The sequence below is a fragment of the Bufo gargarizans genome, chromosome 8, assembly GCF_014858855.1.
Source record: "Bufo gargarizans isolate SCDJY-AF-19 chromosome 8, ASM1485885v1, whole genome shotgun sequence".
NCBI classification, from domain to species: Eukaryota; Metazoa; Chordata; class Amphibia; order Anura; family Bufonidae; genus Bufo; species Bufo gargarizans.
In genome coordinates this window covers 35,472,686-35,500,179 of record NC_058087.1, presented here as the reverse complement: position 1 = coordinate 35,500,179, position 27,494 = coordinate 35,472,686, and the positions used below count along the sequence as shown (strand labels likewise).

The 27,494-nt window shown below is 42.3% G+C and overlaps 1 protein-coding gene across 1 annotated transcript in view; it reads left to right on the top strand.

Annotated features, from left to right (window-relative positions):
- RAPGEF4 (Rap guanine nucleotide exchange factor 4) overlaps positions 1 to 25,373 on the top strand; it is a 198,720-nt gene extending 173,347 nt beyond the window's left edge. The window contains exons 22-29 of the mRNA XM_044303173.1: positions 289 to 414; positions 2,284 to 2,462; positions 4,646 to 4,736; positions 10,013 to 10,063; positions 10,968 to 11,055; positions 14,466 to 14,530; positions 21,560 to 21,614; positions 24,679 to 25,373. Coding sequence (XP_044159108.1) covers positions 289 to 414; positions 2,284 to 2,462; positions 4,646 to 4,736; positions 10,013 to 10,063; positions 10,968 to 11,055; positions 14,466 to 14,530; positions 21,560 to 21,614; positions 24,679 to 24,806 — 783 coding nt within the window. The 3' untranslated portion in view covers positions 24,807 to 25,373. The remainder of the gene's footprint in view (positions 1 to 288; positions 415 to 2,283; positions 2,463 to 4,645; positions 4,737 to 10,012; positions 10,064 to 10,967; positions 11,056 to 14,465; positions 14,531 to 21,559; positions 21,615 to 24,678) is intronic.
- The last annotated feature ends 2,121 nt before the right edge of the window (positions 25,374 to 27,494 follow it).

Genomic DNA, 27,494 nt, shown 5'->3' with positions numbered 1-27,494 from the left:
CCTGCACAGTCTAGCATTGAGCAATCAGTCTTGCCAGTGGCAGACTGTGCAGGGACACACTCCAACTGGTAACACCCATCTGTACCTTTATTTATAAACTTCTAGCAGGAATAGGAGAAGAACAACACAACATAGAGTCATAAGAAATGATTCTCCAGATCTGTTATTACAGACAAGACAAGAGGCAACAGGTCCTCTTTATCTAATATTGTTCATGATATTGACTTATTGAACATGTAATGGGTTTGTGTCATAGTTTATCCATAATGTTCTTTATGTGTAATTTAGACACCACTTACAGAACAGGAAGGACCATCTACCGGTACTATGTCAACATTTGAACTTATGAGTTCAAAGGATTTAGCTTACCAGATGACGATCCATGACTGGGACCTCTTCAACTGCGTTCACGAGGTGTGCGGAATGTATCTATGATATGTCTGCAATATTTTATTATTTTCAGCACTGCACCAAAAACATTTTGCCAGAGATCTTTGAAAATTAACGGGGGTGTCCAGCCTTTACTAAGTGATGGCCTATCCTCAGTCCACCTTGACTTCACCGATCAGCTAGCAATGGCCTATCGTGAGAATAGGCTGTCACTTAATAAAGGCTGAACAACCCCTTTAATAAAATGGTGGATATCTCTATTACTTATGTTTGAGCATTTCTTGTTAAATTTGGTTAAAGGCTATGTACACTTTCTGGAGCATTTTTCACGATTGCACTTTACCCATTTTTGTCTAATATCATTTTTTCAATTGGTCTTTATTTTAAATGTTCAGCCGTTTCTGAGATACAAGGGTTAAAAATCAGTCTGTTTGCAAGCTGTCATAAACACTCATTATAGCTAAAGTCTTATGAAACTGATAAGAAAATGGCTTAAAGAGGCTGTGTCACCAGGATCAACCCTATTAAACCAGACATATAGCCTGCTAGGGTTGATGTAGCTGTATAAAACGATACCTGTATTTTAAAAAAAAATTGTAGGTGCCAGCGTTGTGGAGAAATGTACACTTTTATGCAAAAGAGCCACTGGAGCACCAAGAGGCGGACTTATGCGGTTTAAGCACCACTCCAGCAATGCCCCTGGTGCTCCAAACACGCACTATGTTAGCTAACGATTGCGCAGGAGCGAGAACTCAGTGCTAGAAGTCTAGCGCTGTCAATCTAAGGGAAACATGGGGAGGGCATATTTGGAGCACCCGTGGTGTCGCTGGAGTGGTGTATAAACCACATAAGCCTGTCTCTTGGTGCTCCAATGCCTCATTTGCATAAACATCTACAAAAAAAAGGCAACATTTTGCAACAACGCTGTCACCTACAAAAAAAATACAGGTATTGTTTTACCCAGCTACAGCAACCCTACCATGCTATATACCTGGTTTAATAGGGTTGATCCTAGTGGCACAGCTTCTTATCAGTTTGATAAGACTTTAGCTATAATGAGTGTTTGAGGTCAGGAGATCAGAGCAATACATGAGTTGTTGTATCTAAAAAAAGGCAGAACATTTTAAATAAAGTCCAATTGAAAAAAATTATTTATTTATTTTTTAGCCCAAAATTTATAAATACAAAATTGCCTTAAAGGTATCACTAACCTTTAAAGTGGTTGTGACACTTCAGCAAGTGGTATTTATTATGTAAAGAAAGGTAATACAAGCCACCTACTAATGTACTGTGATTGTCCATATTGCTTCCTTTGCTGGCTGGATTAATTTTTCCATCACATTATACACTGCTCGTTTCCAGCCAGCAAAGGAGGCAATATGGACAATCACAATACATTAGTAAGTATTAACTTTCTCTACATGATAAATGCTATTTGCTGAAGTGAGACAACCCCTTTAAGAACACATCCATTACAGTGCACATGGTTAATGATTGGTATAGCAACAATATGACATAAGAAGAAGGCTGGTAAAAGCATAGCATTGGTTAACTAAAATTTAAAACCATGATGCACAAAGAAGTTATAGAATTTAGGTGGAGTAACATTTTAAATAGAATCAAATTGGAGCTTGGTAAAGCATGAGCTATGCGAGTATGAAGCTGATTTGCCATTAGATCTACTCTCCCATGGTATAGCAGAGCTGCCTATAGGCCCTTGATTTGATTACATCCTTTGTACCTACTTTTGCTGTGTTATAGTATTATGGGTACTGTCTTTTAGAATTGCTGATTATATGTCATAACTAAAAACATCCCAATATCATAATGAGGACAATTATACATTTCATATCCTTTGGAGATAATTGTGTGTTAAACGTTTCCTGCCTGCAGCTGGAGCTGATCTATCACACCTTCGGAAGGCAGAATTTTAAAAAGACAACAGCCAATTTGGACCTCTTCCTGAGACGTTTCAATGAAATCCAATTCTGGGTTGTGACCGAAATTTGCCTGTGCCCTCAGCTCAGCAAGCGCGTACAACTCCTGAAGAAATTTATTAAAATTGCTGCCCAGTAAGTACTTTTTAAGGCAATTTTCAAAAGTGTAAGAAAAAAAAAATATCCAATCTGTTTTATATTTTAAGTGACTTTTGCTTTTTTGTGCATTAAGGCCATTTACGACTATTTAATAAAGGTATCTAAGTGAATTTTTTTTTCCAACGGCCTCCAGAAAATTGTTTCTGTTTAGATGAGGGACTGACTGCATATCCACAGTAGGCCAGCAGCATGGCCTCTGACAGCCTGGTACTGCACTCCTATGGCTTGTCTATTTACGCCCGCTGGTTAGCAGGCTGCTGTTTTTTTTTTTTTTTTCCCCCGTCTCAAAATCCTTTTCCCTTTCAGCAATTGCATTAAAAAAAAAAAATACTAAAGGTGTTTTTCTTCTACCGTTTACAGCCTCAAAAAGCAGCAGGGCACTGAAAAGAAACAAAAATCCTTTAAAGACATAAATTTCAAAATGTGTTCACGGTCCGCAGCGGGATCCAGGAAAATACTTAATTACGACCAATTAAAAATATAACAATCCCCAAAGACAATGGAATTCAGAGAAAAAAAATCCTTAAACAGAAATTTGAAAGTGCACAGCAAACAAAAAGACAGAGCGCTAAGTGCAGCAGCCCAGTAAGTCTGGCTGAAGTCGTGTTTTTATCCTTCTAATGTGGTTAATTTAGTCTTAGAACCAAGGTAACTGTTTACTTTTATTTTACTAGACCTTGCGCGGGGCTAAAAATAAAAAAAGGCTAAGTGTACCTTTTAGTGCTGGGGGCTCCCACCGAGAGTTCCAAAGCGCAAATTTAAGGAGACAAAAGCCGAGTTGGCATAAATCAAACCCTATTTCGATGCTGATTCTCTTAAAGCGACCTCACACGGGATTTCTTCTACAACTTAGGCCGTAATTTACAGGATCGTGCTCAGTTTTAGTTTAACAAAGCAAATATAGATTGGTTGCTCAATATATCAATTTTTCAAGACATTAAAATAAGACTAATTACTTTATAACTTGTTATGGCTATGAACATCTTTGGTTGCCATTTTTTTATTATTGCATTTTCCTTATTCAGGGATAGGAATCCTTTTTTTCAATTGGTCTATATTAAAAAAAAAAATCAACAATTTTTCCTCTACAGCTTTCACTTTGCATTTGCAGACAGTTGCATTTACTTCACAGTGAATCCGTCAGGAAGCTGCTCTGACAGCTCCATCTGTAGCCCTTCACTATCCTTTGCTGACAGATCAAAATGTTGAGTTCGTAATTTATTTGTTTATTTTTTACAGTTACCTTTATTAACAACTTGGCAACCTAGAGACAGGCAGCCATTTTTACAAATCACATTTAAACAGGCAGCCATGTAAACACATACAGTGAAGTAGTTGTTGTAATGGCTACAATGGTTTCTGCCATGTAACACTGTTGCTTACTGAATGTTTGTGGGATGTCACATGACTAATGCCATGTTTCAGTTAGGCCATGGATGCATTACCCAGAAATGGCTAATTCATGTGCTATACTATTCCACGATGCAGATAGGGGTCAATAAACTGATATAAGAAAGAAAATTTTAAATACATTTTCGTTTTGAAAATGCACTATTATATAAACAAATTTAAAAAAATGGAGTGACATCAAATGAGAACTGGTCGCTAGCCCTTGAGGGTGACCTCTTTTTTTCCCTACACATTATTCCCAAAGGGACGTCTCCTTTTCTTATTGTTACATTGGTCTTATGTCTGACCTAGGCATACTAAAGGCTCATGGACCCTGGTTCAAGAGTTCAGCTTGGGCCCCCCATCCCTCAGTGCTTTGTGGCTAGGGGCAGGAGAGCATATAGCCTTCATGCTACCTAAGGCAAAATTGAAACGACCTAACCCCCTTCCCTCTAGCTAGGGGTGTAACTTGACCACCATACACATCTTCTTATGCGTCACAAGGGTCTTTGGGCCCCCTGAGGTTCCTGGGCCCAGTAACGACTGCTTTCTCCGCACCCCCTATAGCTATGTCCCTGCCCTCTCCCCTCACCTTCTTGTGGAGTAAAATTTCTCTATACATAATTATTTTTATTTTTTATAGGAATAAACTGTAATCTGGGTTCACCACTGGAAGTCTTCCTCAGTGTGGGACTCCATAGATCACACATCTTATGTTATTTTTGCTATCATTCAGTGTTAAAATTTATCATTTTTTATATTTTTTTCAGTTGCAAGGAGTACAAAAATCTAAACTCTTTCTTCGCCATTGTCATGGGACTGAGTAACGTGGCAGTGAGCCGACTGTCATTAACATGGGAGGTAAGTAGATGTAAGGAGGACTGGCTCCTCAGCTCAACGTTTCTGGAAGATGACATTGAGAAAAAAATGATATATACCTTTTTAATATGTGCAAAAATATGTTTGAAATCAGTATGCAAAATATAGTTAAAAAATTGTGGGAATTGCTTGAGATGGAATAAGGCAGGATGAATCACTTGCTGAAGGGAACACTCAAAAGGTTCTGAACTGACTGGGGGTCCCGTTTCCCTGTTATGATGGAGCGACAGGGCGAGCATGCACCCCAGCTACTCAGATCATTCTCTATGGGAGCGCTAGAGATAGCCGAGTGCTGTACTCGGCTATCTCCAGCACTCCTATAGAGAATGAATGGAGCGGCAGTGCGCATTTATGACCTGCTGCTCCATCATAACTGGGGAACAGGAAATCAGCTTGTTATCCACTATCCTGCGGATGGGGGATAACTTATAAACTTGGAAAAACCCTTTAAAGGATAGATTGATTGGGGGAAGCCCCAGGGCAAACGGTATAGATATATTACAGTGCTCATATACATTGGCCGGTCCAAACTCTCATGTTTGTGCCCAGGAGTGTCTGGTGGTGACCCCTAGGTGGTGGAATTGTATGGACAGAAGCCCCGTTAACCTCCCTATAATCTATCTCTGGCTGGAATATTTTATTAGTCATATTCCAGGTCTAGAATGAAATCGATCAGATTCTAGGCAGCATCAACAAATGCCATTAAAGGGGCAGGGGGTCCAGTTTACTTAACCCATTTTCATACACACTGTTAGGTTCTGTGTTGTTAGAGGTAAGTCCTCTGTTCATGATCCTTATCTTTTTACCAAAGTTGAGAACAGTTGCAAAGATCTGCTCTCATCTGTAGGACCTGCATTACACGGTTCCCTTCAAATCACTGGGATGTCTGTGTAATGCTTTATTTCCCCTATGGTGGCGCTGTGGGAAAACTGAACACCCACTGCCAGGTTTCCAAGTTTTTTTTTTTGTTTGTTTTTTAAAGCTGATCACTAGGGGTTGCTTGCTGCTCTGCTTTTTGCCATAGCACCATTTTTGCAAGTAGTTAAACAATCCAAAGCGGAGAACCCCTTTAATGACCATATTTGAGGAAAATCATAGTTTTATTGTGTCACTTTACCTACCACAACATAGATGATATCAGTGAAAAATGCATTTACAGTCATTGAATTACTATTAAAATGAATTCAGCACATGCAGTCACTTGCTTATTACCTATGAAGAGCAGTCAAGGATCCTGAACCGGAGCGCAGCAAAACTGTTCTCTCTGGAGGACACACACCCACTTATTAAATCAAGCGCCTGCTGCTTATCAAAGATCACCTTCTCTAAAGTCACATTCTCTGTGGGCATCCCCTTAATAGTTCTAGTTAAACATTTCCAATAGCCTAAAGTATGTGGAATAGACGGGAACGAATATCTGCAGTGTTATCTCTTCAGAACTGTGCTTCTTACCAGCAAGAACATCCGGTAGGCTGAACTTAGCCACCCCAGCTCTTGATATTCTTCTCATCTGCATGAAAACAGCTTTTATAATTGATTCCTTGCAGAATAATATGAGCAGAATCCGATTTGCTTGCCTGTCATTTTTATCTTCCCCCTAGTTCTGAGATGCCATATTTTCCTGGATCTGCTCTCTAATCATTTGCACTAGTTTTCATTCCCCAATTATTGCTCAGACAATTTAGATGGGAAAATGTTTACTGATCGCACTGATTGTTGCTCATAAGTCATAATGCCAATGTGATTAGTATTTCAATGTTTTCACAGTTGGCTTGTGAATATTACAATGCAATTACCATTGACAGATGCATACGCATAAAGAATGCAATTTTTTTTTTTTCTGCACTTGGCAAATCAGAAAATAATAATTGTGTTTTTGTTTATGGCACAAGTTAGTTACAGCAACAAGGTTACAAATATCAATATTAACCGTACACCAACTGCGCCAATTTATATTAATTTTAAGAAACACGGCAGAGTTTATTATCATCAACTTATTAACACCGTATTCAGCGGGGAATCCAAAAAGCCCTGCAACTACTTACAAAGCTGGAATGTGATGTACTAACCTGATGCCTAGAGGCCCAGTATCTGGGTACTAAATGGCTGGTATTATGGTGGCACAGCAACAGAGATCCTGGGCCCCTTACCATGAGCTTCTATAATACTGCTGTGTACCTAAGGCTACATTCACCTCTCTGGTAAACGTATCCGGCAGGTTGTTCCGGCAGAGGACAGCTTGCCGCAGTTTACCGTATCAGGCAGTGCCAGTTTCCCCCATAGACTATAATGGGAGCTGATGGGGATCCTGCAACATTTTTTGTCTGGCCGAAACCTGGCACTCATGCTGGAAAAGGGATGAAACCGCGCCAGATCCCATTATAGTCTATGGAGTCCTGCGGTGAGCAGCAGCATTTGGCAATGCCAGATCCGGTGAACTCTGGCAAGCTGTTCTCTGCCAGATCTGTTTACCGCAGATGTGAATGTAACCTAAAGGGGTTGTCCACTTTCAGGAGGAAACCAGATAATTCTCCGGCAGGCTCTATTTACCCGGCTGCGGTGGTCATGTCACATCAGCAACATGTGGCCTTAGCAATGGACCCGACAAGACCAGCTACCGGTGACATCACCACTGCGGATAGGTAGATAGAGCTGAACCGGAGTGACGGCATAGGATATCAGGTAAGTACTTACCAGTTCTTTATTGCAGGCGGATCCCAAGGGTTGTTCGGTTTCCTCTTAAAATAGTAGGCATCTGCCTATGGGCAGTTCTCTGAATGTATACATTGCTATCTATAATTATAAGTTTGCTTATACAAGGGAAGACGATATTTATACACCGTATAGCACAGGTTAGTATAATATTGTATGTAAAGGTAATGTACATATCATAGAGGCAGACCATGCAGCTGCTATGGGGCTTATTCCCAGTTTGTCTCCTCCCCCTTTCAATGGTTAGTGATAAACTGCACAGGAATGTGATCTCCATAGCTGCAATGTTTTCAGACAAATAAGTGGAAAACGCACCCGAGTCATGGAAGTGGATGGACCGCCTGCTGCAGGTGGTTAGAAGTGTGGTTGGTGCGGCCTCGTTTCTATTATTTCTTTACAAGTCTACTTGTCTTCTTTGTACGCCATTGATCACATGGTCTGCAGTAACTGCATTGTGTGAGAATAAAGTGCACTTGTAGGTAATGTTCTCAAACGTGAATTCTGCACTAATTGAAGTGTGTTCTGAGTCAATGTCCCGTAGATTAATGAATTCCCAAAGCGCACTAAATTATTTAACTCAACTTTTTTAGCAAATTAATTTTGAAGTATCTGGCACAGATCCTGGACTTATGGGTGATGAGACAGTACCGCTGACAATAGATTCAATTGTAATTATAAATCTCCAGCAGAGGTGGATTAAACTTTGTATCCTTAGGCATAAAGCTACAAAACATAAGGAAATGTCAGTATACTACATAAACTGCACTGCTCTGTAGAATGATGTGGGTGGACAGAGGTCTAGGACTAGTAATAAATGCTATCATTGTTCTCAGCAAATTGAAGAAATAGGACCCACATTTTTTTTTAGGAGGCATATGTCACATACAGGCTCATAGCTGTGCCATTTTCATAATGTATTAACTTTACTTACAGATGCATTCACTTATTGGCAATTAGTTACTGAAGAAATTGTTAGGGTACGGCCTGTAACAGCGGCTGCTGTACGCCGCTGTTCCCCCACTTACCGCCGTGGTCCTGGGCACCATGCTCAGCGGTGATCCTTGCGTCCACCTCTGCAGCCCTGGGCTCTGTCGCTGTACGTGCTGTGGTGCTGAGGATTCCGCTCCACAGGTTCCACTCAGCCCCGGCCACAGCATGCTTGATGCTGGTTTCTTGTTACACTGCCCTAGGGGCAGCACAAATCACTTCCTGGGCTGCATGGGTTGGGTCATGTGACCTCGCTGACCAACCCAGGCTCTCCTGCAGGTACTAAAGTGGCTCAGCCCCCTTCCCAATGCCTCAGTATCAAGGTCCTTGTGTTTGCTAAGCTCCTGATACTCACGTGTGCTCCTGACTATTACGTTGTTCCTGGATTCTGCTTCTTGTCTGATCCCTGTCTGCTTGCCTTGACTCTCCTGTTGCCGATCCGGATTGCCTGACCTGTTCCTGTGCCACCTGCCCTGAACTTTTGCCTGCCTGACTACGCTTGTACTTCTGGTACCTACTCGGGTACCTCCTGGTCTGCCTGGACCAGCTGCCACTGACTCGGGGATTGCTCTTGAGTAGTCCCTGGCAACTACTCTAACTGCTCAAGTCTATCCTCACCATCTGAGGCTCTAGTAAAAATCATGTAGTTGCTTAGACACACCCCTCCAGAGTATAGCCAGTTAGTGGCACAGTGGGTTCACACCCGCTGATCCGTGACACGGCCACACCGCCAGGTTTCCTGGTGCCAAAATCAGGGGTGAATCATAAAAGGAGAGAAAGTATAAAGGATTGATATGACTCCTCTACTTTTCTCAGAGTCTGACACAATAACTGGGGGCTCGACCACCACAGGCACATGAGTTCCAGTAAAATACAGCAGGATATGTAATTTTTGGGGTAATGTGGGACCCTAATAAATGCCTTTGATTTGCAGCTGAACAGCCTTACCCTGTTCCCAGAAATGGTGGAGACATAAAAGACTCAAAGGGGTTGTCTCACTACAGCAAATGTAGAGAAAGTTAATGCATGTGATTGTCCATATAGCTTTCTTTGCTGGCTTCATTCATTTTTCCATCACATTATACACTGCTCGTTTCCAGGGGTTACGACCACCCTGTAATCCAACTGCGGTGGCCGTGCTTGCACACTATAGGATAAAGTGCTGGCCTTTTTGGTGGCCGGGACCCTGAGAGACCCTTGTATCTGCTCTGTAGAGGTGGCCAAAACCCCTGGAAACGAGCAGTGTATAATGTGATGTAAAGGTGAATCCACGCAGCAAATAAGGCAATATAGAGAATCAAAATACATTAGTAATTGCTTTGTATTAACTTTGTCTACATGATAAATGCCATTCCTTGTAGGGAGACAACCCCTTTAAGAACAGATTGGGAGGGCCAGCAAGGGTTAACTTACCACATAATTTACAATATTATCTAGTAACGTGTTTTACTTTTCTATGTGTGATGTTTTATTTGTAATTAAAAGTATCTTTTCATAATTAGGTATTGAACAGTCACAAAGCTTAGTCCTCCCTTATAAATACTGATTATGTATTGTAGAAACTTCCAAGCAAATTCAGGAAGATCTATGCAGAATTTGAAAATTTAATGGTAAGTAAAGTGTGTGCTAGTATGTGTTTTATAGTGTTTGTGCTCCATAGTTTTTTGAGATTTCAGTGACATGAACGAAATATTTTGTTTTAGTGTGAGGACATAATGAACTGCTTCACCCTCTTCCATTATAAGAAGGAAAGAAAAGGAACACACACAGGTTTTATTATACTTGGTCTTAGGGTGGCCATATACATTAGATTAATGTTGACTGAACCCGCTAGTTTTCATCCCGGCTGACTATCTAATGAAGTTTAGCCACCACCAGAGGTTTCTGGCAGCAGCTAATTCCTCCTCGCCTTTTTAAGAGCATATGCATGCTTGGTAAGCCATAGACAAAAGATTGCTTTCTGCAGATCACTAGAAGAATCAGCCAACTTTAGTCACATCTGCTGTAACTCCGATTTGTATGACCACCACGTACATCGGACTGAGAGCAAATTTCACCAGATTTGTCTGGTTTTGCCAATGTTTTGCAGACAAGTATTTTATGTCTATGACCAACTTTACCCATTTTTAGAAATGAGCAAGTTTAGATCACACACTTAAGGTGGCCAATGGCTATTTCTTATGGTTCCTCCATACACATGCACGCCAAATACGCACATGTCCACAATGGAGAGAGGGAAGTAACCTGCTGCCAGACATCTCTTGCAGTGACTTATCTCCCATGAGAACAAAGGACAGATTATATTGAAATCGAAGATGCCTAAAGGTGGATTTAGACGGGACGATTCTGCAGCCGATTGGCGTGAAGGAAGCGTTCCTTCCCGACGGTCAGCTGCTCGTTCAGTGAAGGAGACTGCACCATTTACATGCAGAGATCTCCTTTAGTGTATACATCCTCTTCACTTAGATCTAATATAAAGATTGTGTTTTTAATATTTATTTCTTTATCTTCAAGGACCCATCTCGCAATCACCGAGCATATAGGCTGACCATAGCAAAGCTGGAACCGCCAATCATTCCTTTCACACCTTTACTCATTAAAGGTGATTTACTGTTTTAATTTAGTGTTGATATGGGTATATAGATTGATTTTATTTATTTTTTTCTTGAACAGTGATAATACAATATTACTCACATATATAGTTCAATACAAAACCGTTTAAAATAATTGACACTACACCCTCAACCTACTAAATTGCTTGATCAATTATTGAACATGTAGTCCACCAAACAATGCTATGGTGGTGCTCTAAATAACAGAAATAGACCTAATAGTATTCGTCCAAAAGAGAAAAAATGTTCGTATGGCACTCACCATTTAGAGAAGCACTCCCACAAAATATTTTATTCTCTGACCTGTTAGAAAGGTACATGATGTAAGTTGTAGTGAAGGTAATTTTTGTACTAGTGACTGCCTTTGTGAGTTATAACCTTCCTTCTGATCATCAGCTGTGTCATGTGACCAGCACTCTAACTTTCCAAATAACACATCACATTATATGTGGACAGGAAGCCAATTTCTGTATGTATTCCAATGGGAGCCTCCATGTCAGTCTCATAGGAATGAAGAGAGAAGTAATAGACTTCCTCTCATGTGACAGTTGGAGAATTGGTCACATGACACAGCCGAGGATCAGAAGTGAGGTTAGAACTCACAAATACAGTCACTGGAAAGAATATTACCCTCAATACATTTTTTTCATGTACCTACCTTTCTAATTCTATAAACATTTGTGTGGGATCACTTCATTAAAATCCTAATTTTACTTTGTTGAATATGCAAAGAAGTATCTCTCAAGAAAGATAACAACTCGCCAGCGCCACCTATTGGAAGTGGTTCCCTATGAGTTAAGATCTGACTTTCCAACAAGTCTTGTGATTTGATATGGGAATATAGCCGAGCCAGATATCCATCTGTAAAAGCTGTCGTGTTCGATGGATGGATATCTGGCTTGGCTATATTCCCTTGTCAAATGCCAAGGCTTGTTGGAAAGTCAGATTTTGACTCATTGGGGGCCACTTCCAATAGGGGGCACTGTTTCTTTTCCTTGGGGTATACCTCTTTGCATATTAGTTTCCCATGCAGCATTGCCAATAAGTCTCCACAGAGTGGAGTACTTCCAGTAAGTCTCCATTCCTGCCTTAGCCACTTTATTGAATGAAATCCATAAAAGTCCCACAGACACATGGGTATAAAAATAGCAGTATTCCTTCACATGCTGCTGTTTCATACCCATGTGTCTGTGAAACTGTTATGGTTTTCATTCAATAAAGTAAGAAATGGATATTTATTTATTATTTATCGTATGGCATAGACACTAAAATTAGCAACACATAAAAATGCATAAGCAAATCCATAGGCATATACACATGCATAAACTCAACACTTAGCAAAATAAGGTGACAATGATCAAGCAGAATGAATATGTAGGTGGGGCAGGGTGGAACAAAGCAGGCTTTGTCCGTTTATAGACAAACATCCAATTTGTCTATGTATTCAATCGAGTCAGTGGTTGCCATCAGGAAATCTTCTGGGCTGCCATCATGGGACCTTGTCGGACATTCTTCTATGATTTGTTTTATAGTCTGGTTATTTCCGCAATCACAGAGTGGGGATGGTTGTTTGCCCCATTTGTGTAGGTAGGAGGTATGCGCACCTCCCATGCTTGGTTCTGATCCTGTTTAGCGTGGACCAGGTTTTGCGTGGCAGGTAGAAACCTGGTGGAGTTTGGGTAATGCATGGCATAGGCATGTTGTTGTGATGCATGTTATGTACTTGGATCCATGCATTGGTGAGGTTGTACCCTTCCTCCATGATCATTTTTGCTGTTTTGGTAGGTGGTTTACGGGATCGGAGTCTGCCACAATTGGCATCTTCTGTGTATAGAAAGAGCCATACAAACGTTTTTTTTCTCTTTTGAATGGATAACACAATTTATGTTGTCTTTTCGTGGTTATGTCAAATCTCAGTTTAGTTGGTATTTAAAGTGGTTGTCCAGGGCTAGAAAAAGATGGCTGTTTGTGGTATTATAGCTGGGCCCCATTCACGTCAATGGATCTGAGCTGTAATACCAGATACAACCCACGGACAGATGTGGTGCTCTTTTTGGAATAAAGCAACCATGTTTTTCTAATCCTGGACAACCCCTTTAACATGGTAAAAAACAAAAATATACAGCAAATTCAACCAGTTTCATCTCTAATGTACCCTATTGTGCTACACAAAATACACTACGTATTCTCTATTATAATGCTACAGTTCAGTCCTGTATGAATGTCCTGCTTTTATGGAATGGCAAATGTAATCAAACATGCTCTGTACCAGGTTTTAACAATCAGTATATAATAGTAATGTGGACTTTGCAATTGAAGTCATATTAATTAAAGTGTCTCTCTGGGGCCACAAAATTGATGGTCTATCCTTAACTTAATCCAGCAAGTAAAGTACGGAGCATGAAGGGGTGTCAGCACTCCCTGCAGCACCACCCCATGTGCAATCAGCTGACATTGGGTGTGGAAAGAGTCCCCACAGATCTGATGTTCCTGCGTTGTCAGCAGACTTAGGCCTATGACACTGGCTGACCTGTTACATGTGCGCTTGGCAGCTGAAGACATCTGTGTTGGTCCCATGTTCATATGTGTCCGCATTGCTGAGAAAAATTAAGTTTTAATATATGCAAATGAGCCTCTAGGAGCAACGGGGGTGTTTTTGTCTTGTATGAAAGTCTGGAATAAGACCAGGCCCATGACTCTAGCTGCTACCAATCAGAAGATATGAGCAGCTAAAGCAGCCACCCCCCTTTCCCTTCTGTCTTTTTCTTACTGATGATCGGGGGTCTGACACCCAGGACCCCTGTCGATCAGCTGTTTGAAAAGGCAGCAACGCTGGAAATAGCACCGCAGCCTTTTTGTTTACTGCAGGCAAGTGGCTTCATGACTAGTATTACTGGCCTGGGCACGGCTAAGCACTGTTCTGTTCACTTCAATAGGGCTAGCTGCGTCCCGGCCAGTGCTACTAGTTGTGACATTACTGGGCCTGTGGGAAACAGTGGCTAGATCATCAGTAAGAAGCTGCAGAATCCCTTTAAGTACTTTTCCCAGAGCCCGAGCTGAGCTCAAGCAAAACAGGTGTTTAAAATAAATCCATAGAATCAACACTATCTATCAATCTACTGTATCTGCCTATCTAATATTAATCAATATATATCATCTAAAGTCACATTGTTATGATCTGTCTATGCCAGGGCTGCCCAACCTGCAGCCCTCCAGCTGTTGCAAAACTACAACTCCCAGCATGCCTGGGTAGCCTACAGCTATTAGTGCATGCTGGGAGTTGTAGTTTTGCAACAGCTGGAGGGCCGCAGGTTGAGCATGGCTGGTCTATACTTGTGCTGTCATAGATTTGTACCTCACTTACATCTCTTAGCCATCTCTCTTTTTACATTTCTTACAGACATGACTTTTACCCATGAGGGGAATAAAACTTTTATTGACCATCTGATAAACTTTGAGAAAATGGTAGGTGGTTGTTGTTTTTTTGTCTGTTGCCTGTGTATGGACAATGTGGAATGTACTCCGTGTCCCCGGGAAGGTGGATTGTATTATTGCTGATATCAGAAAGCAGTTGTAACATATGCCTCCCAGGAGATTAACTATAAACAGCTTATACTAAGCACAGCAATATAAAGTATTTATTCCAAGATATTTGTCCTATCCCATCTGTGAGCAGCTCGCATTTGTAATGCTAAATCACAGTTTAAGTAAAGTCATTATGTAAATGAATTCTAATTGAAATATTTAACTTTAAACATGTCTTTAACCTCTTTGGCTCATTAAGCTAACGTTAGTGTCTTACATTGCGTTGGGTGACAGGCCCTTGTGGAATTAGTTGGGGGGTTTTAGGATGTTTTTTAAAAACAAGTTTTCTTTTGTTTTGTCTTCTGAGTTTTTGCTTTTACCCCCTACAACCAGTTGATATTGTTTTAAATATTCTAATTACCTTACTGCCAGGATTAATTCCTTCTGGAGATCTGCTACTTGTTAGTTTCTCATATAGAGTATTTATGCTTGTCTGCAAATCAACATTACAAACTATTTTTTATAAAAGATTAGATTAGGTTAAATCTGTGCTGAATAATTTCTTAATATATGTTTATACAGTGCACCAGTATTTGGAATATACAGTAACATGCTGAGTAGCTCCAGCCACCACTAGAGGGAGCTTAAGAACTCCCTGTATACTACTTATATGTAAAACAATATGCAGATTCCTCCTAGGCTCCCTCTAGTGGTGACTACAGACAGACAGAATGTAGTGTTTTAAATCTATGGCTTTGCAGGGGATTTGGTGCTCTGCATGAGAAATACAACGTACAGTCTGCTATAAAGGAAAAAGACAATGCAGCCGCACTCTGCAAACGCAAATAAAGTACAATAATGCCATGATTATAGAAAGCATTCTGGTGCTAATTAGGGATCGACCGATTATCGGTTTTACCGAAATTATCGGCCGATATTCAGGATTTTTAACGTTATCGGTATCGGCATCTATTTTGCCGATATTCCGATAACGTATTGGGAACAAGGATCGCGCTGCTGTCAGTGCTCTCCGTGTTCCCTCAGCAGCACATGGGAGAAGGAAGCAGTGTCTCCCTCCCCCCTGTGCTGCTGCTGCCGCTGCCGCTGCCTCCAATGAGAGGAGGGAGGAGAAGAAAAGGGGAGGGGCTGTGGCCACTGCCACCAATGACAGGAGGGAGGAGAAGAAAAGGGGAGGGGCTGTGGCCACTGCGCCACCAATGAAGATAACTCTTTCATTCATTCAAATTCAACAGGAGGCGGGAGCTGGCTGCAGAATCACATAGCCGTCTCCCGACCTCTATGACAAGTAGCTGCGATCTGTGGTAGTTAACCCCTCAGGTGCCGCACCTGAGGTGTTAACTACCGCAGATCGCAGCTACTTGTCATAGAGGTCGGGAGACGGCTATGTGATTCTGCAGCCAGCTCCCGCCTCCTGTGTATGAATTAATGAGCTATCTTCATTGGTGGCGCAGTGTGCCCCCCAAACTCCAGTATTAATCATTAGTGGCGCAGTGCGCCCCCCACCCCCCAAACCCCAGTATTAATCATTGGTGGCAAAGTGCGCCCCCCAGTGTTAATCATTGGTGGCAGTATCCACAAAGTCCCCTCTCCCCTCCTCCTCACTGGCAGTTCTGTTTGGAGCCCCAGCTGTGTAATGCTGGGGCTCTGATCTGTTACCATGGCAGCCAGGACGCTATTGAAGCCCTGGCTGTCATGGTAACATCCCTGATGCTGTGTGCACAGAGCCGCAGGTACAGTGTGAGGTCCTATTCACCCTGATATAGATCTATCAGGGTAAATAGGACAAGGGTTCTAGTCCCTAAGGGGGCTAATAATTAGTTAAAAAAAAAAAAAAAAAACACACACACCAAAATATTAATTATAAATAAAATAAAAAAATAAGGATTTACAAAAAAAATACACGTTCACAATAAACATTCATTTTCAGCAGATTTGTGTAGGAATTAAAATAAAATAAAAATATGAAAATTCACTGAATATCGGTATAAATTATCGGCTATCGGCCTGAAAGTTCACAGATTATCAATATCGGTCGATCCCTAATGCTAATGCTATATTTTGTACAAAATTATTTGGGCCCGTCTGCCAAATGTCAAGGCGATCTCTATAAGGCGGGAACCTAACACTAAATCCTACCTGTTATGTGCCATAATGGCCACCATAAAATTCAGGGAGTGCAGGTTCCACGTGCATGCTGGGTCCACTCTGCTTATTAGGCACCAAAAATAGTAAAAAGCAAAGTGGAACCTGCACTCCCTGAATTTTAAGTCTTATAGAGATCACCTTGACGTTTGGCAGACGGGCCCAAATAATTCTGTACAAATGTATTTGCCAAGAAACTCAAATTTGCAAAATAAGCGAAGCATTAGCACCAGAATGTTTTCTACAATTATGGCATTATTGTACTTTATTTGTGTTTGCAGAGTGCTGCTGCATTGTCTTTTTTTTTTCTGTTTGTTTCTAGCCATGGCAGCGTGCACCTGCACATTGGGAAGTGCTGACTGACCCCTTTTTTTGGCAGTCAGTCTGCTATAAAGCTATATTAGGAAATCAATCAGCACAGAATGTTTATCCTAAAACGGTATGGAGTTCAAAGATAGATGTGAACATTTATCTGTATTGCTATTTTTTCTTGAGGCCTCATTTCCGATAATCTGGCCATCTAAACGCTCGTTCATCAGGTGATCCTGTCGTTCATTCAGGCTCCACCAATTATTATTTATGCGCACCAGATCGTGCTGTCTAAACAACAATCTGCATCCCAGAAACCATGATTCTGTATGGGGACGAGGGATCGCAATGGCAATCCCCTATCCTCATACAGTGAAGGAGATCGCTGCATGTAAATGCAGTGGTCTCCTTCACTGAGCAAGCAGCCGACTGTCAGAAAGGAACACTTCCTTCCCGACAATCTGCTACTCCATCGGCCTGTCTACACCCGCCTTTAAGGCTACATTCACATCACAGTGAAAAAAAACGACCATTAAAAACTGTTATTTTTCGTGGACATTTTGCATCCATGCGTGCATCCATTTTCTGTCTGCCTGTCTGTTTTTAATGCCCGTTTTCCATCCACTTTGCATTCGTTTTTAACTGTCGTGTAAATGTAGCCTAATTTTCTACAACTAAATCTGCCACATGTGAAGGCAGCCTTAAAGAGTGCTAAACTATTAGGTTCTGTAGTGACCTATATGGTAAAAATATCTCCGACTGTCATCCCTGCCCTCTCTAGTATACAAGTCGCAGCAAGGATTTAGCACTTCTCATCTTCTATCTTGAGGGCATTTACAGAACTGTAGAGCGTTTCGTCACGTTCTAACCCCGACACCAATGAATCTGATATATCCTTAGTGAGTTAGTGAATATTTATAACAATTATGAGGTCATGTCGCAGGACGATCCTCTGCTGGGCCGTGCCATGTTCCCCACACAGGTCTCCATGTACGTTATAAATAGCTGTCTGATACCAACAGCTGCTGGATATTATAGCAAGTAGTTATATAATATGTTATTATAATTAGCTGCGTGGAAAATAGAACAGATGGAATTAAAGACTTGCAAGTGAGGAACACTTATGTATAATTGTACATTTATTTTGCCAGAAACAGAACATTACTTTACCGGTCCTGATTCTGAGCAAAAAAAGAAGTTCAATTACTATGTTAAAAGAAAAAAATAAATGTGGAGTATGAGAAAATATGTTTGATCTGAAGGACAAAGCAGCAGTTCTGGGTAATACAGGGACTGATTGGAAAATCTTTGTGAGGGCCCCTTACACATGGCCGTAGTGTGGATCAGTGTTGGTCAGCTTTCATAGATATCTGTAGACCTGTATTATACCTCACAGAGGAAGACAGCATTTTTTCTCGCAGATTTATATGGAAACATGTTCTATCATATGCCATATTATGAAAGTTTTCTCCCTTAGAAACTTCCAGGGTAGAATAAGGTGCCATTTTGGAGGCCACAAAGAGCAGTTCACAAGCTTCCTGCAGCTTCGTAATATGGAACCTTAGGGACTCTGTCCCTTCTCGGATCCATGCACGTGGCTTTTGCAGCCTAAGGCTTGGGAATCAGATATATAAAGAGAAAGTATTCACCAAAACTTAGTTGTCATGAAGGGTAGGGAACAGTGCAGCCCTGTACTTCACCCGCGCTACCGTCCCTACCTACTTGCACGATCCACCCTAAATGGTGGGCCACAACTTGGCGACAGTCCCTGACCTGATTAAGTGCTGGGGCCTAAACCAAATGGGGCAAAAGAGTAGTAAGACAGAAAGAGGTCAAAACCTGGACTGGATCAGAATCCAAAAGCTATGTCAAATACACAGCAGAGTGAAACCAGGAGATAATTTCAGCAGGCAAAGGCAAGGTCACAGACTAGCAGTGACTAATGCCAAACAGTGTCTAATATCAAGCAAGGTCAAATAACAAGCAATAACAAAAAAGTGAATGAAAACGTGATGCATCGCCTTGCATAGTCGGGGTTCCCGCAACTCCGACATGCAGGAAAAACTTTGAAAGGGGCAGTGTACTACAAACATTCTGCAGCCACATCATTCTCCTAGAGGTCAGAATGCCCCTTTAAAGGGTTTTCCAGTTTCAGCCTATAATGGTTATTGTTTCCATAATGAAAAGTGATATCCACTGGAAGAAATCAGTGAAGGTTAACAGCAAGTTGAATGACCTCTTCTTCTGCTATTGAAAACCATGAGAAATTAATATAGAAAGTATACGAGGAAACTGGATACTTTTACATTCCCGTACCCTTCATATACCGTTACCCTTCATATACCCCTTCAACTACGCCTCCTGTATGCATAATATACTCTCTCAGGTCAGCATGGGAAAAGCTCAGTTATTTGGCTGAAAATTGTCTTCAAGTTCAAATTAAAGGTGAAATAAAATAAGGCTACTTTCACACTTGCACTTATCCTTTATGCTATTTAGATCCGTCATAGGATCTCAATAGCGGGGGAAAATGCTTCTGTTTTGTCCCCATTCATTGTCAATGGGGACAGAACAGAACTGAACGAAACGGAATGCACCAGAATGCATTTCGTTCCGTTTGGTTGTGTCCCCATCGCGGACAGAATAACGCTGTAAGCAGACTTTTTCTGTCTGCAATGTGGTGAGGAGCAAGACAGATCCGTCATGATACACAATGAAAGTCAATGGGGACGGATCCATTTTCTCGGACACAATAGAAAACTGATCCGTCCTCCATTGACTTTCGGATCCGTCATGGCCATTTTAAAGATAATACAACCGGATCTGTTCATAACGGATGCATATTGTTGTATTATCATGATGGAAGCGTTTTTGCCGATCCATGACGGATCCAGCAAAAACGCTGGTGTAAAAGTAGCCTAAGTCCATTAATTGCAGTGTGTCCTAGTTTACCAGTGCTGCAGTATTATCATTCTGATCAGAAGTTCACGAGATCCACACACAAATTTTGTCAGTTTTTTCTTACCGCTAAAAAACATCAGAGTAAGGCCTCATGCACACGACCATTGTTCTGGTCCGTATTCCGAACCGCAGTTTTTGCGGCTCGGGTGTGGACCTATTCACTTCAATGGGGCCACAAAAGATGCGGACAGCACTCGGTGTGCTGTCCACATCCGTTGCACCGTTCCGTGGCCCCGCAAAAAAAAAAATATAACATTTCCTATTCTTGTCCGTTTTGCAGACAAGAATAGGAATTTCTATAATGGGCCGCCTGTTCCGTTCTGCAAATTGCGGAAGGCACACCGGCGGCTTCCGTGTTTTGCGGACCACAAAAAAGAAGGAACGGTCATGTGCATGAGGCCTAAAGCACTCTAGAGATAGTAGTACCCCCCCCCCCCCAAAATCCTGACTTGGCCTCTCACCCAGTTAAGCCAGTGCTCTCTGCTCCGCACTAATGAGGAACAATCACCCCGAAACAGCTGTCTGCAAATTAGGTGCTGGTTTATTTAATATCAGAGTCATGTCTTAAGGCTTATTTAAAGGGTCAAACATTGACTTATAGGATGGTTGCCTTATATCCAGTGGCGTACCCCCCATACAGGCAGACCACACAGCTTCTATGGGGCCCGTGGGGAAGTGGGACACGCAGTGGAGGATAGCCCCCGCCCCCTAATTACCTTCAATACTGCCTCCCGTCCATCTTCAGTCTAAATTCCTATCGTCAGTGAAGAAAGCTATAGGACCTTTGATGATGTCATCACAGGTCCTGAACATCTAGCAAGGGAACTGCGCAGAGAATAGTGTAGTTCTCGGGTTAAAACAGTGCATCTGCCAGGACCTTTGATGACATCATCTTCAGCATCACAGGTCCTGCATGATCTAGCAAAGGAACTGCACCAAGAATGGTGTAGTTCCCAGGTTTGCAAAGTGCATCTACAAGGACCTGTGATGACATCATCTTCAGCATCACAGGTCCTGCATGATCTAGCAAAGGAACTGCACCAAGAATGGTGTAGTTCCCAGGTTTGCACAGTGCATCTGCCAGGACCTTTGATGACATCATCTTCAGCATCACGGGTCCTGCATGATCTAGCAAAGGAACTGCACCAAGAATGGTGTAGTTCCCAGGTTTGCAAAGTGCATCTACAAGGACCTGTGATGACATCATCACAGGTCCTTCAACCCCCCAACAGCAAATCTACTGGTCCCGGGAGGGCTGCCCAGGCAGAATGGCGTTGCCTCATTTTCTGTAGCCCTTCTCCTGTAGACCTCAGCACACTTTATAATGCATGGTCCCCGGGATGCAGTCTTTACATGGGGCATCACTGATATTGGTAATGACATTGGTGCTTATTTTGGAGCATTTTACAACCTTGGTTGGCTTGTTGGCATCCTTATGATTTAGGCACCACTTACCCAGATGTCACAATGTTATAATTATGTCACTTTTAGTGTTTATATAGAATTTTTTTTAATGACTTTTTATTTTTTTTGCAGCGCATGATTGCAAATACAGTAAGGACAATGAGATACTGTCGGAGCGTGCCCTTTAGTAAGTTGCATTTTCCATCAAAGTAATTTTGTATGATTGTAGCGCAAGAGACACAATATTACACGACACAATTTCCATATTTATCATAATGACTTCAGAATCTGTGCGGCAGCCACTTTTTCTGTTAGAATCCTAATTAGCCTGCCATCTTAACATGCTTCTGTGATTGTCTAATGACTGGCTGGACAGACGCAGTCCTGAATATAAATTGTACAAGAACAGACAAGCAAGTCACGTTTCCAGTAACCGTTTGCAAAGTCAGATCTGTAAATAAAATGAGAGGTTACACACAATACTATATTTTATGATTTAACTTTGCTATATTACAAGGCTTTTATTAGAGCATTACCGTACGTTCTGTTATATACCAGCCAGAAAAACAAAAGCTACTAAATTCCCCATCCCAACCAACAAACAATTCTGGAAGGTAAGCCACAAACGGTGAGCAAGGATGGCGTTTGGTTGTGTTTGTGAGTCACTATTGGCAGTTTGTCATATTTAACAGAGATTTCTAGATTAAACAACCCCACTCCTCATAGATATTCCATAAGGGCTTTTCCCCAATTTATCCTCTCGGCTCTCAGCTCCACAGCATTGCCAGATTTCCTTGATTTCAGTATGTGCAGGAAAAACAAGCACCAGTGAAACATTTCCCCCAGAAACAGCAACGTCTCTGAACTAGTGCAATACGTTTTTCTGTAGGGCTTAGATCAGGGTTAATTAAACTTTTCGATTGATGTACAGAATGTGTGAGCCCCCAAACCACTGCACTTACAGATCTCAAGTAACAGTGTAGCCTCAGACCCACAGAACCACTTCAGTCACAGTCCTCAAGTAACAGCGCAGCCACAGACCCCCAGAACCACTGGTGTCACAGTCTTCACATAACTGTGCAGCCACAGACCACCAGAACCACTGCTGTCAGTCTTCACATAACTGTGCAGCCACAGACCCCCAGAACCACTGCCGGCACAGACCTCAAGTAACAGCGCAGCCACAGACCCCCAGAACCACTGGTGTCACAGTCTTCACATAACTGTGCAGCCACAGACCCCCAGAACCACTGCAGTCACAGACCTCAAGTAACAGCGCAGCTACAGACCCCCAGAACCACTGGTGTCACAGTCTTCACATAACTGTGCAGCCACAGACCCCCAGAACCACTGCAGTCACAGACCTCAAGTAACAGCGCAGCCACAGACCCCCAGAACCACTGGTGTCACAGTCTTCACATAACTGTGCAGCCACAGACCCCCAGAACCACTGCAGTCACAGACCTCAAGTAACAGCGCAGCCACAGACCCCCAGAACCACTGCAGCCACACACCTGGAGTAACAGTGCTGCTAAAGAGCCCCAAAACCACTGCAGTCACAGACCTCAAGTAACAGCGCAGCCACAGACGCCCAGAACCACTCCAGCCACAGACCTCAGGTAAGGCCTCTTTCACACGGGCGTTGCGGGAAAATGTGCGGGTGCGTTACGGGAACACCCGCGATTTTTCTGCGTGAGTGCTAAACTTTGTAATGCGTGAAAAAAATTGCGCATGTTTGGTACCCAAACCCGAACTTCTTCACAGAAGTTCGGCCTTGGGATCGGTGTTCTGTAGATTGTATTATTTTCCCTTATAACATGGTTATAAGGGAAAATAATAGCATTCTGAATACAGAATGCATAGTACAATAGCGCTGGAAGGGTTAAAAAATAATTATTATTATTATTTAACTCACCTTAGTCCACTTGTTCGCGTAGCCCGGCATCTCCTTCTGTCTCCTTTGCTGAACAGGACCTGGGGTGAGCATTAATTACATGAACAGGACCTGTGATGACGTCACTCCGGTCATCACATGTTCCATCACATGATCTTTTACCATGGTAAAGTGACGTCATCACAGGTCCTGTTCATATAATTAATGCTCACCCCAGGTCCTGTTCAGCAAAGGAGACAGAAGGAGATGCCGGGCTACGCGAGCAAGTGGACTAAGGTGAGTTAAATAATTATTATATTTTTTTTAACCCCTCCAGCGCTATTTTACTGTGCATTCTGTATTCAGAATGCTATTATTTTCCCTTATAACCATGCTATAAGGGAAAATAATAATGATCGGGTCTCCATCCCGATCGTCTCCTAGCAACCGTGCGTGAAAATCGCACCGCATCCGCACTTGCTTGCGATTTTCACGCAACCCCATTCATTTCTATGGGGCCTGCGTTACGTGAAAAACGCATAAAATAGAGCATGCTGCGATTTTCACGCAACGCATAAGTGATGCGTGAAAATCACCGCTCATGTGAACAGCCCCATAGAAATGAATGGGTCGGTATTCAGTGCGGGTGCAATGCGTTCAACTCACGCATCGCATCCGCGCGGAATACTCGCCCATGTGAAAGGGGCCTAACAGCGCAGCCACAGACACCCAGAACCACTGAAGTCACAGACCTGGAGTAACAGTGCTACTACAGACCCCCAAAACACTCCAGTCACATTCATCAAGTAACAGCGCAGCCACAGACGTCTAATAACAGTGCAGCTACAGACGCCCAGAAACACTGCAGCCACAAATGTTCAGTAACTATGCATCCACGGATCCCCAGAACCACTCCAGCAACAGGCCTTTAACAACAATGCACCCACAGATGCCTAGAATCACTGCAGCCAGAGACCTTGAGTAACATTGCAACTACAGACCCTCAGAACCACTGCAGCCACAGACCTCCAGTGAGAGCAACTGCCCCTGGCCCCCAGCTAATAGAATACCTTTGAGGACTCTTGGCAGAAACTGGAACTCAGCACTGTGAGCTGGAATCACTCAGTGACACCAGCTCAACTATACTTCTTCTCCACTCCAAAGTACTGGCAGTCCAGGGTGCTGGGCAAATCCTTCCACATGCTGCAGCTGTCGTGCAACACCCATAGCCTTGGTTCTTAACCCATAGTGCAAGGAATACTTGATCTTAATTGGTGTAGAACTGTGTAGTGTCATCATAGCATGTGAGAGGGTACTTAGTCATGAAGTCAATTATTAACCATTACAAACTAATACAAATATGTGTCTTCACCCCCAGGTCCAGAGGCGTCACTTGTTAGTAAAAATCACCAGGACATACGGAATTATGTGCGGCAGTTCAACGTGATTGACAATCAGAGGACGCTATCTCAAATGTCACATCGGCTGGAGCCACGGCGCACTTGAGCAGGGAAAGAAAAATGATCAGTGATCTTGTTGATGGCATTTACTGTGGCAAATATAGGGATTTTCTATTCTTTCTTATGGTTATTTATTTTGGTTTTATAAATTTATTTTGCGTCACAGGTTAACAATATGAGATATGTACATAATGTAAATTCTTAATGTAGTTCTGAAATACAGGCACCAATCAACTACGTTGGATGTTATGCAGTTGCTGTACTTGGGATTGTGTGATGTAAAATGATACCTTTATGGCAGCTATAGGGTTGTAAATCTATACCTCAGTTATCAGGCTAGAGGATATCCAGTGGAATTCATTTCACATTGGAGTATGAGTATAAATAGTGTCACAAAATGTTGGTTGTTTCTGGAATGTGCCTCGTGTAAGATCATATTTCAACCACACCTAAGGGTGCCTTCACACGTGACGGAAAACTCCGCCAGAAAATCTGCAAACTCAAGACTTCCCCCGTGTTATCCTATGGGGATGAAAACTGTCTACCCCTGCGTTGTATTGCGCAGCGCAAATTATGTTATGTTTTGGATTTCCTGTATGATCATGTCTCCATTTAGTGCAATGGGAAATTTATTCTGCAGTGTAAAATGCTGCAGAAAAATCTGCTACAAAATCAGCGCGGATTTTGTTGCAAATTTTTGCGCTGCATTTTCCAGTGCAGAGTAAATCTCCCATTGAAATCAATAGAAAGATTCTCATGCAGGAAATCTGCAACAAAATCCGCACCGTAATCCACACTAACAAATCCACAACTTTTTTTATGGCTGAACTTTTTGCCATGTGTGAGGGTACCCTAAAAGCCTGCTGGTCCAAGTAGAAGTATTTCTCATACTACCAGATCTGGAGAATTTAGAAAACTGCTTGCCAAACAATGCCGGCCATGTATATCGGGCATTGACATGGATGCAATTTTTGGTTTAGTTGTTATGACTTTTATATTTTTGTGTTTATATTGAAAAGTTGTGAGGTTGCCTTAAAACTTCACATGTAGAACAAGAAACACGTCATAATACTGCAGAAGCGAGCAGAGACGATCTGAGACTATTATACTACACGGCAGCCTTGCATGAATATCAATTCCCGATAAAAATTCTCATTTTTTTTTTTAAAGGGGTTGTCTCACTTCAGCAAATAGCATTTATCATGTAGAGAAAGTTAATACAAGGCACTTGCTAATATATTGTCCATATTGCCTCCTGCATATTGCTGGCTTGATGAATTTTTCTATCTAATTATACACTGCTCATTTCCAGGGGTTACGACCACCCTGCAATCCAGCAACAGTGGCCGTGCTTGCACACTATAAGAAAAATCCACCAGAGAGGCCAGCACTGTGGCAGCGCTCATAGACACCCATGCGCAGCAGCTCCTGTCCCGGACACCTCACTGCAGCGGTGGCCATAAACCCTGGAAACGAGCAGTGTATAATGAGATGGAAGAACAGACATCAGCATGGAATTTGTACGGTCTCCCCACAAGACCGGACTGCTACCTCTATTCTAACTATAGAATCATAAAAGAGAATATATGCATACAGGAGCATGTATGTTTGTCAGCACACATGTACCAAACATCTAAGTGTTTTTTTGGAGCTATACATTGGGAAGATTTCCCAGTGCACAACTGCGGCAGTTTATGGACCCCATAAACTGCAAATGTAATGCTGTGTGAACAGAGCCTTGGGCAAAGAGTTCTCACCAGTCAAACTGATCTTCACGGACGGATAATCAGGATAAGGCTACATGCACACGCCCGTTGTGTGTTTTGCGGACCCGCAAAACACGGATGGCGTCCGTGTGTGTTCCGCAATTTGCAGAACGGCACGGACAGCCATTGATATAACTGCCTATTCTTGTCCGTTTTGCGGACAAGAATAGGACAGGTTATATTTTTTATGCGGACCACGGAACGGAGCAACGGATGTGGACAGCATACGGAGTGCTGTCCGCATCTTTTGCGGCCCCATTGAAGTGAATGAGACTGCATCCAAGCCTCAAAAACGGCGACTCGGATGTGGACCAAAACAACGGTCGTGTGCATGAGGCCTAAGTGTTTGTAGAGCTAGGCCATGTAAAGGTGCCAGTCAATTACATGATGTCCAAGCGGACACTCATTCATTGGGTGATCTGATACCCAAAATTATTGTTTCTGCCCAGCAGATCTCCCTGGGTAAACAGAAACCAGGAATCTGTATAGGGATGAGCGATCACAGTAGTGATTGCTAATCTCCGTACAGAGGAGACGATTGCTGCATGTAAATGCAGTTCTCACAAAATTTTTCAGTAATACCACTCCTGGTAAGGGGACCATTACATTCCCTGAAATTGCTAAACGGTCAGCAGATTTGTACCTATGACACCGGCTGACCTGTTGCATGTGCGCTTGGCAGCTGAAGACATCTGTGTTGGTCCCATGTTCATATGTGTCCGCATTGCTGAGAAAAATGATGGTTTAATATATGAAAATGAGCCTCTAGGAGCAAAGGGGAGTTACTGTTACACCTAAAGGCTCTGCTCTCTCTGCAACTGCTGCACCCTCTGCACTTTGATTGACAGGACCAGGCGTGTTGATGTTTATACTGCATGGCTTTGTCAATCAAAGTGCAGAGAGAGCTGAGCCTTTAGGTTTAATGTCAACACCCTAATTGCTCCTAGAGGCTCATTTGCATAAAGTAA